Raw genomic sequence first — 14,224 nt, forward strand, 5'->3', positions numbered from 1 at the left:
TCGTGAGGTCTCGCTTATAAATCACAGTATACAACAAAAGGTTACGAGTGCGAAGCATAATAAGAATAACTTAGTAAACAATAGATACCGATGGGGAAACTCTGGCGGGAATCAGTCATGGCGGCCGTCAGCGCGAGTAGTATGTTAGAGTTTGTACGTCGTATTTTTAACGAAAGACGCGACTATGGGTACGATTATCCAATTATAATTCTTAGAACATAACTGCTTATTACTACACTACACAATCGTAGCTTTTCTTGCTCCTGAAATACATTTTTACGATGTTCATATTTAGATGTCGCGTAGATACTTGAAGCTGCTGTTAGCTACTAATTACCTTTTTTTCCGTATATACGCGTATAGATGCAGAGGGAAAAAAATGTAACATTGTAGCACTGATTGTATTTCAGCAGAACCTTCCCATCGATTCTGTAGTTTTTAACTATTATAGCAGAGATTTACAAATTTGACGTAGCCTGCAGAATACCCGTTCACCCGTGCTCCAGTTAAGATGACAGATCACGCGAATACATTTCATGCCATTTCTGTCATGCAGTGTTCATTAAAGTGTTCGTAATGTTTGTCGCGGATGTATTTTAACAGCAGACGAACTTTCATACGGGTAACAAAGCGGCCACGTAGTAGAACGGGTAAAAAAAAAAATAATAATAATGCACAGCAAGCAAATGTTTGCTGTCTCAAGGTAGTGCCGAGTATTAAGTTGGCATGCCAATATCGTTCGACAGTTCTGCAATTATAGCTAGTCAGAACTTACTTTACACTGTACAATTATCTTATATTAATGTTGTATTTGTATTACTTAAAATTAATCCTGCTAAATGTCATGGTACCAATGTTCTGCTCTGATAGCTAGAGAGCAATACTGAGTGGCCACAGTGTGCACCGCAGTGAGTGGGGAATTCACTACTGAAGTCACTACAGAGTAGTGATGACAGAATTTCATTCCATTAAAACCTCTAATCACAGTAATATAACTCTGAAAAAATGACCCTACTAGGGCACGGTGCTCTGTGGACCTCTGCTCTTCTATTGTACATTGTATTACAAGCTATGACATCATTTAAAAAAAAAAAATTTGTTCTCTACATAGTGTGCTCACAATCAGGCAGCTGCGCAACATGTACACGAAAGAAATTAAGATCAAGCACCTGTCTTCAGAAAATCGTGAGGTGTTTGCATCAATTGTCACGACAGTCGTCAAAGAGTTCGAAAACGTCGAGGCCACTGACAATGAAGAGGTTAGTCAGAATGCCATCGGTTTCAGATGTGCCCAATTAAAATCAAGTGTGCATTCCCTTGTAACATTTCTGTTTTTGACTTGTCAGCTGCTGACTACCTTTCTCAGTTACTGAGAGATTAAGTAAGGATTTTGTAGTTACTAAACAATGAAAGACACAGACTGTGACAGATATATGCATATACATACACCTAGGCGCTAACTTTTACGTAAATATAATGTTTTTTGTGACAATCAAGGGGCAATTTAGCTTTATGCACAGTGATAATGTTTCCGTCTGTTAACGTGCTTCAAGCACATCTAAAATCATCCAGTAAGAATACGTGAGTTGTTTCTATTTCTGTTAAAATTCTGGGCAGCTCCAAAAATCTATGAGAAAAAAATTATATCCCCAGTCAGAAGCGGTACTTTATTCCTTGCTAAAAAATATTTTTAAAAATTATGAACCGTAATATAACATCTCTTTATGGACATCGTTGATAGCTATTGAACGGAAGCGACTCTAATGGCGCCGACAAGCAGAACGAAATGGGACACACTCCTCCCCACAACGGCAACTGCTCTCCAGCAAACAGCGCAGATTCGCCCGTGAAACGGAACAATCAGCGCCGTTCCAGACCCCTCACTCCCTCCAGCAGCGAAGAGGACGACGACGACGTCATCCGCGCGGTCAAGGAAACACTCGGCGTTCCGGTACGGCGGAAACCCACCAAAGCGCTCCTGGTTGCCACGACGACGACAGCGACTCCTGAACCGCAGAAGGAAGCAACACAACCGACGGAACCGACGTCGGATTCCGATTCCGAGGGAAGGTTGATGATAGCGGAATCGCCGGCCGCTTCGCCAAAACAGCCGTCGGACTCTGAAGGTATCGAGGGGGCAAGCAACGGAACTAAAGAAGAGGAGGAGGAGGAGGGGGGAGAGAAAAAGACGAAAGAAAAGCCGTCACAATTGCCAAAACATGCTGCCATTGAGGACACAAGTAAAAAAGAGGGTGGGTATAGAAAATAATTATGCTCTGTACATTCACAGAAACACACAATATGAAGCATATCACTTCCACGTGCACACACGTTTCACATTGTTTCTGAACATAATGCAGCCCTGGAAGAGAAAAGAAAGCGATAAATGTAGAATAATGTTGGTACTATAGCAGCTGTTTTAACTCATTAGAGAGACCGACATCACCACAAAGTGACGTGATTGCGCAGAATTGTAGAACACTTCTGGCATGGAGAGTTGTACTGCTGTTTAATTTCTATAACCAGGGTGTCTACTAAACTGTAGCGTTCAAATTCCCCGACTATTCCAGGTTTTCACCGACTATTCCAAGCGAATTCCCTGACCAAAACAACACTGAGCCACTGACTCCAGCTGCTGTTTTGGCAAATTCCCTGACAATCCCCCTCACTTTTCCAGTCACATCAAAATTCCCCGATAATTCCCCGATAATTCCCTGTTTTCCAGGTTTCCCGAGGTTGGTAGACACCCTGACAACACACAATATATATATATATATATACCGTAATTTCGGGAGAAATGATTTGTCATAATGGGTAAAAATGGGTCTTGAGAACATCCACAATGTATTGTTCCCTTGCAGGTGTCAGCTGTATCAAGAAAGAAAAATCAGTTTTCACCACCGCTTCACCAGAGTCACCCTCCCCGCCACAAGAGAGCAACAGCAAAAACCACAAATCTGTCGACGACATGCCGCTGTTCACGCTGAAGCTGACAAAAACAAAGTCCGGCAGTTGGGTCATGGTCCGGCCTAAGAGCGAGGAGTCCGGCGGAGAGAGTCCGCCGCAGAAACGGAGACGCATCCGAAAGCTCAAGAAGAAAACCTCCATCGACGACATTTTCAGCTCGAGCGACGACGAGCCTCTGTCTCAGATCCGGAATCGGGCCCAGATACAGAAGGCGGAGGAAAACGCTCCGTCCTTGTCGGACTTGGAAGATAAGCTGTCCGGAAATAACAAAAGGAAGAGGCCAAAAGCAAGGAAGCCTCAAGCAAAAAAAGAAAAACAAAAGGTAAGAAGAAATCATCTAAAACACTTTGCTAACCACGTTCTTGTTTCTAATGCCAAACAGAGAGAGCATCAACACACACACACAGCACCCATGGTGTGTGTGTGTCCATCCGCTGTCGAATTGGCATTTCTAGAAACAAGAACAAATAATTTTTTGTAGGTTTCGTGAAGAAGGCTACATTAACTCAGCAAAATGGCTCGTCTCTCTCTCCCCTCAAACTCGAGAAAATGTTACCTTATTTGACTTCCGTTTTTGCTATGCAGGCCGTCCCCAAAACGACCGATGAAGATCCCACCGTGGCGCAGTTAAAAAAGTGCGTCAATGCAGCGGGCCTTCGTGTGAAATACGTGCAGCTGTTTGCAGACGCAGAAGGTGACGCGGAGAAGGCCAGCAGGCTGCGGAAGGTCCTTGCGGACGCAGGGTTGACGGGTAATGGCCGTTGATGTCTCGATCCAGACCAGTTCTCTCGGAGGTGATGCAAACCGAGATTTTTTTTTTTCCTTTCTAATTCAGGAAAGCCGACTCTGAAGAACTGCAGGAAGTTGAAAGAACAGCGGGAGCAAGACAGGGAACTGCAGTCATTAGACAAGGCCAACATAGTGGAAACAGCAGGTCAGTCGTACGGCATAGAACACTACAAACCTCCTGCTTCCCTATGTAGCAGGAATAGCAGGTGTCTCAGTGTGTTTTTTGTGTTGACATAAAAAAATACGTAATCCTTCTCACGTCCAATCAAATTCACAAAGTCCTACACCTAGTACGAAATTTCGTTCGTATATAAATACAGGTGCTCTAAAAGTGACAATTTTCATGAACTTTGGGACAATCATTTTTCTATGAAATTGAGAGTATCGTTCTTGGCAGTAATGCATAGTTTGGACCGGCCTCATTCATTATCGCTGTCATCACATGCATCCATGATTAGATTATATATAGGGCCCGACTTTTTTTAGGGTTAAACCCGTATCCGCCCGATATTTACCCCCCGAACGAAATCTGTAAAATTCGGGTTTAACTCGAATCTACCCGAAAACATCCGGGTCGCGTGGCACACTCATAAGCGTGCATTAAAATAAAGTTTGATAATATTGCTAAACATTAGTTCCATGTTAAGACAAATTTTTATTAAACAAAAAAAAATCACCTGAATACACCCAAATTCCTGATGACAGAATATGCCGCAACAGGATTTAACCCGAATACACCCGAATTTTCAAACGAAAAATATCACCCGATATTTTCCCCCCCGAATTTGGCCAAAAATAAAACCCGAAAAAGTCAGGCCCTAGACATAGTGTACACCTTGGAAGTCAAGCGTAAATACTTGCCCGTACTTACACTGATTCAACCTACGATTACGTTTTATGAAAGGGAGGCCAAGGCGGAGTGCAAGAACGACGGAAAAATCCGCGGAAGAGTCTTCCTCGGCTGTCCCAAAAGATGTCACAGAAGAGGCCTCATCAAACGTCTTCTCAAGGTTAAAAGACATCATCGACAGTGAGGGCAGCGACTGAGGCTGCCAAGTTGTATAGTTTTTATCCCTTTTATACATAATTGTACATTGTTTACTGCACTGGCCACGACAGGACAGTAGTGTACATACTTTTGGGTTGTAGGTATTTAATGGAGACACATGTACTAGATGTTTTACGCTTCACCATCATGGGGTTCTCGGGCAATTTTAGCCGAATGTGCACAAACGTCATCCGCGTGAGATACAAGTTCATTCCACTTTTTTAAAATGTTTTCCAGCTCTGATGCAGAGGTTGAGGTCAGGCTATAGTTTTTGATACCCAAGAAAGATTTTCACGCGATAACCCGAGCCTTCATCAAGCTTTCGGAAATAAAATTTTAAGTTTCATTGATTGATTGATTGATTGGTCAGTTGGCTAAACTGAAGGGGGCAGATCTTAGATTTCAGTAACAATTTGTTAGTGCGATCCAAACGATCAAATGTTGGAGCACTTGACGAAGATAACGTTTTATATCGATCTAGAATTGTTCTCATTCTACCTGCCAGTTTTTCTTGGGTCTCAGAAACTGAGTTTGACGCACGTTCAAGTTTAGCTCACGACACAGGAGAGGCGTGAAAATGGAGCTCTTGAGGCATTTGGCACGTGTGTGTGTGTGTGTGTATGTCAGTGCATGTTTTAGGTGCACTGTAAGGCAGACATCTGGATCGCAAGAGACTCGTTTGTGTTACTTTTAACCAGCACTTGCTTTACTTTTTAGTTCGATGCCTCACCATTTGAGGGAACCTTCAAGTTTTATCGAAATGCTTGAAACAATGTTGTGAGCTTTCAGATTTATCTACCCTTTTTTTCTTCTTGTTATACAGCATGCTTTTTAAAGTTCATGCTCTTTTTCCACCTTTGAGTTCCTTTGTATGTGCCAACTAGTGCAGCTTTACGAGAATCTTCTATGTGCAACATGGCTTTCCAATGGAATTAGAAAGGAAACACGCCTGGAAGTCCGTAGATAAAACATTTAAATCCCTGGGAATGGCTGCAGATATGGTGCATTTGTCTGTGATGAAATCTTTGGGATGTACTTAGTTGTGTGAGAGAAACATAGGGGGCACACGGGAAGCTACTTGCCGGAAACTCTTGCACGGGCATCATTATTCAAAATGATATGTTGCAGTCAGAATTTGCCGTGTATCCATGATTTACTTAAAGCAGTTGGTTAGATGGTGTATCCAAATGCTATCCGCTGTGTGTGGCATTCTATGTCTTGTGTTGTTGCACCACTTCTACGGGATAAGAAATGTTCCGCTACAATTAAAACGTTTGCCGCCGCATTTTACAGCACCCCCTCTTTTTCGCTTTTTTTGTCTCACTTTTCCTCTACCTTCAACAAAATTTTTACGCGACACCTTCTTTGTAAGTGACACAACAGGGAATCGCTTGTCAGTCCGAAACCGCAACGCAAGTCAGCTTTCTGCAGAGAGAGGCTTCCATATTGATGCTTTTTACCTTGCCAATCTTACAACTGAGTTAAAAAGTGACACAATAGTCCTCTATTCAGTCTTCCACGTAGCAGGCCAAATGTCTTGCATTAACTGTCTATAAATATAGTTTAGTTTTTGTTTTTTATATCAGGAGAGTCTTTTTTTATTAAAAGGCTATTAGAGCAATATGAATTTAGTTTTCGCAGGTGGGTTGTACAGCCGAGGTGGACATTCTGTAGGACAGCATATGCACCTGCTGGACGACTAATTAGCTAAAATTCGTTAATTAGATGTTTTCTCAGAATTGCGAGAGAGCAGAATTCGAGCCAGTCATTATTAAAATCCACCGTCTTTATTAAACACCTTCAGAACACTTTGAGATATAAATTGCAAAATTTCGCTATGCAAATGAGGGGAAACCAGAACTACGCACTACTGGAGCGCAGAAAGAGCAACGGGCAATCCACGTGCTTTGGAACGATGGAGCTGATTGGAGTGGGCACTAATCTGTTGGCCAGATAAGACCACTCTTAGACCCAGATAAGGCGAAGGTTGCGTCGTTTCTGAGCTCGAAAAGCTCATAGTTCTAGTTTCTGCTCATTTGCATAGTGAAGTTTGACTGTTTATACTGTCAAAGTAGAAATTTTCGCGATATAACTTTTTTCGCAAAATTAAGGTTCTGCGAAATGTAGGAAAGTATGGGCAATGGAATTCACGACGATGTGATCTCCACAAAGACAAATTCACTTACTTGGCGACCTTTATTCTATCACTTTGTTCTTGTCAAACATTTCTATAATTGAAATGCCACTTAGTTTATCAGTAGTTTATTCACATGGTGTACCACTTGGCATGCAGATACCTGCTTTCACAAAATGTATGTCGTCTTTGCAGAATTTCAGTTCATGGTAAGCTTCTATAAACCAGCAGGCTTGTAGAGGCCAGCTAATTCTCATTGTTCACTGTCGGCAGTGTCATAATCCCCCGATCTCCCTGATCCCGCGATTTCCACTTCCACACGAATTCGTGAAATTAAGGTGCGGCAAAATATTCGCTAATTATTAAGACCGCGAAATTAACCACTTTTACAGTATCTCAAAGTGCGTTTGCTTCACAGTGTGTTTAATAAGGACGGTGGATTTAAATAATGACTGGCTCCAATTCTGCTATCTCGTGTTTCCCAGAAAGAATCTAATTAATAAGTTAATGAATTTTAGCAAAGTAGTCGTCCAGAAGCTGCATACGCTGTCCTACAGGATGTCCGCCTGGGCGTATAACCCACCAGCGAAAATGAAATTCATGTTGCTCCAATAGCATCTTTAGAAAAAATCTGTCGTGATAAAAAAAAAAAAAAAAACACCCTGTGTTGCGGCTCAATAATACTCATTCAGAAGTGCTAACGAGACGAAAAGCTTTGTACTTTTCATTTTGCCATTTTGCAAAAGTTGTAATTGAACTTATGATTCAACTGAACTTTAAAATATACGTAAGCTTATGCATGGTTGTCTTCCGGTGTCCCATTGCTCAAGAGATCATAACGCCTTGGATTGCAAGCCTTTGAAAGGTTCAGCAGTGGATGTTCCATTGACCAACTTACACGTCAGTCCCGACCATCAGCTGACATACTACTTATGAGAGGGTACCCAATTTCCTTTCTCCGTGAAGGGAGGTCGACATTTTTGATTGCTTGATTGATTCGGAACTGAGCTTCGGCATGAGATCAGGCTGTAAATTACTTAACATGTACATCACTTGTGTACATGTAGCTATTTTTGTTAGGATAAAAACTATGACACTCAAAACTTGCTGAACAATCTCGAAAGAAAAAGAACTTTGCTATGACTACAGTTATCCTAGCATAGTGTTCCAACAAACGTGCTAGAACAGGACGTCGTAAGTACGGACTTGGAAAGTTCAAGCTGATGTTTTCGAACGGCATAGTGTGCTCGAAACACCACTGTTGAGTACATAATGTACACCTGAGTGGGGGCTAGAGACTTTGTTGTGCCAGGATGCTTTATGAAACACATTTGTTTGCGTGTGGCTACAGAAAAGCTGCAACTGAAGAGACTCATACAATACAATATACGAATATATATACAATCATAAATCATGTAGTAACGCAATAACGTAAAATTTGTAAAAAAAAATTATTTGGTCCTCTGCTGTACATACTTGTAGTAAAATATTCTGTGATTTTTTACAAGGCCTTCCCGCAAGATCGATCTACTGACGCTGATGGAGTCGGGGACTTTGAAGGGAAAATGCGAGTTTCTTTTCTATAATGCTGCCCAGTATGGTGTAAAGTACATTAGACAATACAGCGTCGTATCAGTGTCTCTGTACAGGTTCCTTCTCTGTGTGTGTGTGTATGTCCTTTTTTCTCCCAGCCTCTCTTCGTACGAAGATTGGAAAAAATGAGCCAGGCTGTATTTCTGTTGTAAGAAATGTCTCATCCAGCTGGTTTTCACAATAAAAAGGCAATGTGAACATAGGTCTACATTTACTGTGTGTATGTGTATATTCGTTGCTCAACATAATTTAAAACGAGGAGTTATTGTGCCGATATTGCAAAAAAGTGATATACTGTGAAGACTTGCATGCATGCAATTTGCACACTGTGGCCTCAAAAAGAAAGAATTTGACACAAAAAAGTGTACCCAATGATACTTACCCCAATAATTTAGGGATTGCAAATGTTTAGCTGCAGATGTACGCATACATGTACAAAAAGGTGGTACAAAGTCTGCAGCAACACGGCACCCAAAACCAGAACTTTCAAATACAGGAGGAATTCTTTTTTTAAAAAAGCAAAGAGGGAGACAGGTTGCAATTCGCAAGGTTGCAGACAGGTCTACACTTAGGTCTTGGAGTCTGTTTCAGAGCACACTTTGCATTTAGCGAGTTGTTTGTATCCTCACGCAAATGCTTTTGATAACCTGGAAGCGAATCACGATTAAAAACGTTGTCGGAAACTGAACCCACGATGTGAAAAGACAATCAAATTCGGCCGCAGTTTTTTGTGATACCAGAGATGTGCAGTTGTTCGCATTGCAGAGATGTCACCGTGAAAACATACCTCAGAGTATGCTAGACACGAAGAAAAGATAACAGAGTTATTATTACAACTTTGGCTCTACTTAGTCCCAGGGGAATAGCAGTTACTGTGTGCACCTTTCTGAAGTATGGCACCGCTTTGTCCAAACCTAAAAGTTAAGTAAGCTTCTCTCAATTTGAGATAAATTTGTACAGAATAATATGCTTGCGTTACGACGACATTTGCTAGCGAGAGCTAGCTAGTGCCCTGCCACGACGTGCAAGTCTGCAATATTTGCTGTCTCAGGTTTTCCCTGGGTTTTCTGGCAGACTTTCCAGGTGAATGTCGGCACAGTTCCCCCTGAAGTCGGCCCAGGACGCATACTAACCCTCCTGTCCCCCACTCCTTCCTGCTGTCCTCTCTCCATCTGTCCGCCACCCATAACCACAGTTGCCTCGCGGCAACTCCAATATTGGACCAATATTGGCAATGCCAGCCCAATATTGGTCCGAGATTGAGCCAATATTGAGCCAAAATGTGCTGCTCGGGAGGTTCCTTACAGTGGAACTTCTCCGTTAATTTCAAGTACCATTGTTTTATGGAAATTGTTAAATTGTTTTTACTGCACATCTCACGTTTCGAGAGCCACATAAAGGAAGGCAATTTCGATATGTGAAACCAGGGAACCAGATGAAACATTGAAATCGAACCACCGATTTAACGTATCCTGTTCCACCGCTGTCATGATGCCATTGTGATAGTGATGGTGATGGAATGGATCACCATGGGATGGATCTTTTGTGGGATGTCCATAAAAACATTGTACGTACTCCAAAGTCATGACGTCGTGCCCATGGATGGAATGCGTTAAGAGCAGCAAATAGCCAAAATATATAATTAATTTAAAAGCCTTCTGGTGGTTGCGTCCTGGAGAAAAAAACTTGTTTCGAGGCTCTTCACACCCAACTGTTCTACTATGAAACGTAAAGAGTCAAACCCGTACAAATGAAGGAAGTTCTACTTCAAGCAAAGGACTTCTCTATAGAACTACATAGAGTCCAGCACACACATGAAGTAGCAGATGCGAATGCAAAAAAAAAATAATAATAATAAAAAAAAACAAGCATAGAGCACTGCTGTATGAGCTTTCCTGAAGCACCATGGTACAAACACAGAACATATTTTAGTTTGAAACAGAACTATGTCGCGCTCTCTTACGGCTTGTTTGACGACAAAACTTTTTTTAAATTTCGTCTTTTGTCTGAGACTTCCTATCGAGACTACGTGACCTGCGACCCTACAAACCTGATTGATGGTGTCCAATGCGTACCGTTCCATTACAAGCGTTGTGCAGGCAGAAATTTTGCCATTTTCCTTACAATCCTATATACAGCTCACGGGCAGAGACTGTAGCACTTCGTAATGACAACAGTCCCCGTTTGAAATTTGTAGTCTTACATTGTGAGCAACATAAGCAACTTGTATCCAGCCACTAGGTAGGCGGACACACTACTAGCTGATCCACCAAAGCCATTCGTCTACACAGTGACTCAGACTGATGACCGAGATAATTGAAATCACAAACAAGCTCGAGGGTTAGAGCGACTAACTTTTAACCACCACTCCGTGGTGAGGTTATGCATCACATTATAATGTCAGATAATAATCACGTTATATAATGCATCACACCCTCGTTTCAATACTGGAAGCATAACGAAGTAGTTTGTGTGGCTTGATCAGTAGAAAATTTTATGCTACTCCTCCATGTGCTGTAACAACAATCCCCAATAATTCCTTTCGCTACAAGCTAACGAGCATTTCAACAGCAATCGCTGTAAAGCCTTCCTCCAGTGTGCTTCAACGGGCGAGCTGACATGAACCAGTGACTCCATTGTTACGTCGGAGTTGTCATAATGAAGATCTCTACAAACAAGATTCACCATATCGTATCACAAAATGGACCACAGAAGAATTCCTGCTTGGTCCAATACCTAAGACGACACTCAGGCTGTCTTACCTAATATTGGCAGGTTTAAACGGCAGAAGCTTGGAACCTCCTTTTCACCTGGGCCAAACTGAGGTCGAGCATCCTGCAAAAACATCTACGCACAACAACTCCATCGACTACGAATCCCGTTCGTCAAGCGGAATGTAACGACAGTTTCAAACGCAAGATCGGCCGACCTCACACATTACCGATGCCGCACGAGATCTTGTTCTTCCATTATTTAATTTTAAAAGCCATCACAAAGTACAACACTGTTCCTTGTACAAAATGTTGAGCACAGAATGTACACACATAAAACTATACAATGCATGATGAGCTAACTTTTACACAATAGAGTTTGAAAAACATTCGGAAGCAAACATCAGGTCAACATGTTGCCTCGGTGAAACACACCATTATGCAAAGAGCTCCACTACGGGCCGTGCGGCGCCCTTCGAGCTCGTTCAAGGCACTTTCATCTACACACCGACGGCAAAAAACTTTTAAAACAGTAACAAAAACACTTTTTTTTTTTTACAACATATAAATACTTTTCTTAAGAAATCTTTCTGGTTTGACACTGTCGAGTACTTCTCAGTTTGTAGCAAGTTGGGTGCCAGAACACTGCAGAGAGGAAAAAAAAAAACAAGTCCGTACATACTATATGTACTGCGGGTAAATATTGTACATGCTTGCAGTGTGCACCATTTGGCATCACAAGTTGCGTAGAACATCTCTTCCATTCTACAAGCGATGGCATTCCAAAAAAAAAAAAAAGAAACTACTACATTTGGCTGTGAACGTAGCAGTGAGGCTCTGATAGTCCATGCGTTTAAAACTAGTACACGTGGGCTACATACAGCATACTTGGGCAGATCAGTTAAATATATGCGGGGGGAATTTACTTTTTGATTGGCTCTGACTAGATGGGCGAATGGTTTTTATGGCATTGACAACACATAGCACGGAGCGCAGCTCTTAACGGAGCTGTTTCGGATGCGTCAAACGAGTTACATGAAACTGTGGACAAGCACTGACATCCCTGTTTAGTTTGGGGGGGCCAGTGATTTTTCTCTCGTTATCTGAACCCCACTTAGCAAAGAGAAATGGCTGTAAAGCCTTCTTTTAACTGTCATGTTCCTAATGATACATTTCCCTCAGAGTATAAGGCAAACAATAAAAATAAAGGAACCTGTAAATACAGAAGTTAAAAACAGAAAGGAAGACCAGGAACTGCCGAAACGTAACCTGTCATGAGAGCCGACACAAACATGTCCCTTTCCCTTCCGTTTCTAGTGAATCGTATTAAAAACTGTTTGTAAAGTAATGGGGAATGTCACCGAAATATTACTCATATACCGGAAAAAAATAAAATAAAAGAGAAAGACTGAACGTCTGAAAATACAAGCAGAGCTCAGGACGCAACACCGCATGCGTTTCCTAATACTGACTGCGACACTGGACCAACCCACTCACACTGACAGGGTGAGGCGCCCACATAAATGAGGACGGTAGGATGTTGTTTGTGTAACTTCTCTTACAGTGAATACTTCGTTAAGATCCGTAAGTCCTATACGATCCCATAAAAAAAAACGAGAGGAAACGTCAAAGCCTCGAAGATCGTGACCATCTTGCTTTGCTTTACGATCCAGCATCTCCAACACGGAAGCACGTTACTTTGAGTCACGAAAACTCTGGAAGCAAGTCCAAATGCGGGAGTCAAAATCCTGCGGCTCGTGCACTCCTGCGGCCAACAGGTGCACGTGTACCCGAGAGGGAAGGGGAAGATGCGTACTTGCCTATGCAGTGGAACCCACACAGGAATTCCAATCACATATACATCCTTAATAAAAAAAAAAAAAGGAAGGTGACACACGTTGCTTCGACGCGCCACTTTGGAATCGTGGCTTCTCACTTTGAACAGCAGGACAGTCGAGAGACACATTTAAAAGTCGAGGAATCACAGAGTGCAGACTAATGTCTGGATGGTATCTCCCTCCGAGTATCATGCCGAGGAAACGACACTGCATTCAGAGTGCTTGACGTTCTGGCGGCACAACAGACGAACCGTTACTGCTGCGTAATCAACCTGGTCGAAACTGTCCTTTTTTTTTTTTCTTTCCCCCTCGTGAAATGGACACGACGGGTCAAACCATGATGGCCTCCTCGTCCGCGTCTGACGGCTTGCGGTGATAGAGGGACACCACAGTCGTGTCATTAGACTCCGAGAGGCCTGGACCGGCGTCGGGAGGCGAAAACCGGGGCTGTAGCCTCCTCAGGGGAATGCTCACTCGAGATTTGGGGTGGTGTCGCGCGTCAGTCTGAGTTGCCGCAGCTGCAAGGAGGGCAAAAGCTTTGCATAAGTCAAGAGGCAAAGTAACGAGAGTGTGTCCGAATGGAAATGTAATGTGATGCAACGGAATGCAGAAATGTACTGGAAATAACGTCACAATGCCCCAGGTAGATGTAGTAGTAATTCCAGAATGTTACCACATCATTTATTATTCATTATCCAATCATTATTCAATTTGTAATCCATTCAATGTGTTATACGATGAGACAACTATGGTAAAGTGCCGTTGGTCCGTAACACTGCACACCAGGGGGTTTTCTCGCAACTGTTTGCATGTGCGAAAAGAACTTCCTCCACAAGTTGCTGGCATACTCAGCTGGGTTTGAACGTGACTTCGAAAGCGTGAAGCAGCGCAAGGCAGTGACGCCAGTGCTTGATGGAGATGCTCAAAGTGGACACATTACCAACCTGCCTACTGAGCATATTACCATATTATGGTGAGTCAAGATTCTGTCACTCACAGCGTTGTCTTTCCAAAAAAGCTGCCAAGAGTAAGTGGCTAATTGCTCCCTCGGTACGAGGCGAGTCATATTGCTGCTGATCAAATCAATCCTATCGCCCCATACTGGCAAAGTGATCGTAGCATTATTTATTTTTCAGTCTTTCAA

General features: G+C 42.5%; 2 protein-coding genes across 5 annotated transcripts in view; one reads left to right on the forward strand and one right to left on the reverse strand.

The window, feature by feature from the left end:
* The first annotated feature begins 86 nt into the window (after window positions 1–86).
* LOC135389017 (HIRA-interacting protein 3-like) lies at window positions 87–8,745 on the forward strand. Its single transcript, XM_064618940.1, has 7 exons — window positions 87–188; window positions 1,112–1,259; window positions 1,742–2,252; window positions 2,862–3,289; window positions 3,553–3,718; window positions 3,803–3,901; window positions 4,661–8,745. The coding sequence occupies exons 1-7, from the start codon at window positions 91–93 to the stop codon at window positions 4,801–4,803; spliced, it is 1,593 nt and encodes a 530-aa protein (XP_064475010.1). The 5' UTR covers window positions 87–90; the 3' UTR covers window positions 4,804–8,745.
* A 2,742-nt stretch (window positions 8,746–11,487) lies between these two features.
* LOC135389018 (unconventional myosin-IXa-like) overlaps window positions 11,488–14,224 on the reverse strand; it is a 36,416-nt gene continuing 33,679 nt past the window's right edge. For 3 of the 4 annotated variants that reach the window (XM_064618945.1, XM_064618941.1, XM_064618943.1), the window contains one exon: window positions 11,488–13,598. In XM_064618945.1, coding sequence (XP_064475015.1) covers window positions 13,411–13,598 — 188 coding nt within the window. In that variant the 3' untranslated portion in view covers window positions 11,488–13,410. The remainder of the gene's footprint in view (window positions 13,599–14,224) is intronic. The other variant, XM_064618944.1, reaches the window with a different exon arrangement.

This window comes from Ornithodoros turicata, chromosome 3 (genome assembly GCF_037126465.1).
Source record: "Ornithodoros turicata isolate Travis chromosome 3, ASM3712646v1, whole genome shotgun sequence".
Lineage (NCBI taxonomy): Eukaryota > Metazoa > Arthropoda > Arachnida > Ixodida > Argasidae > Ornithodoros > Ornithodoros turicata.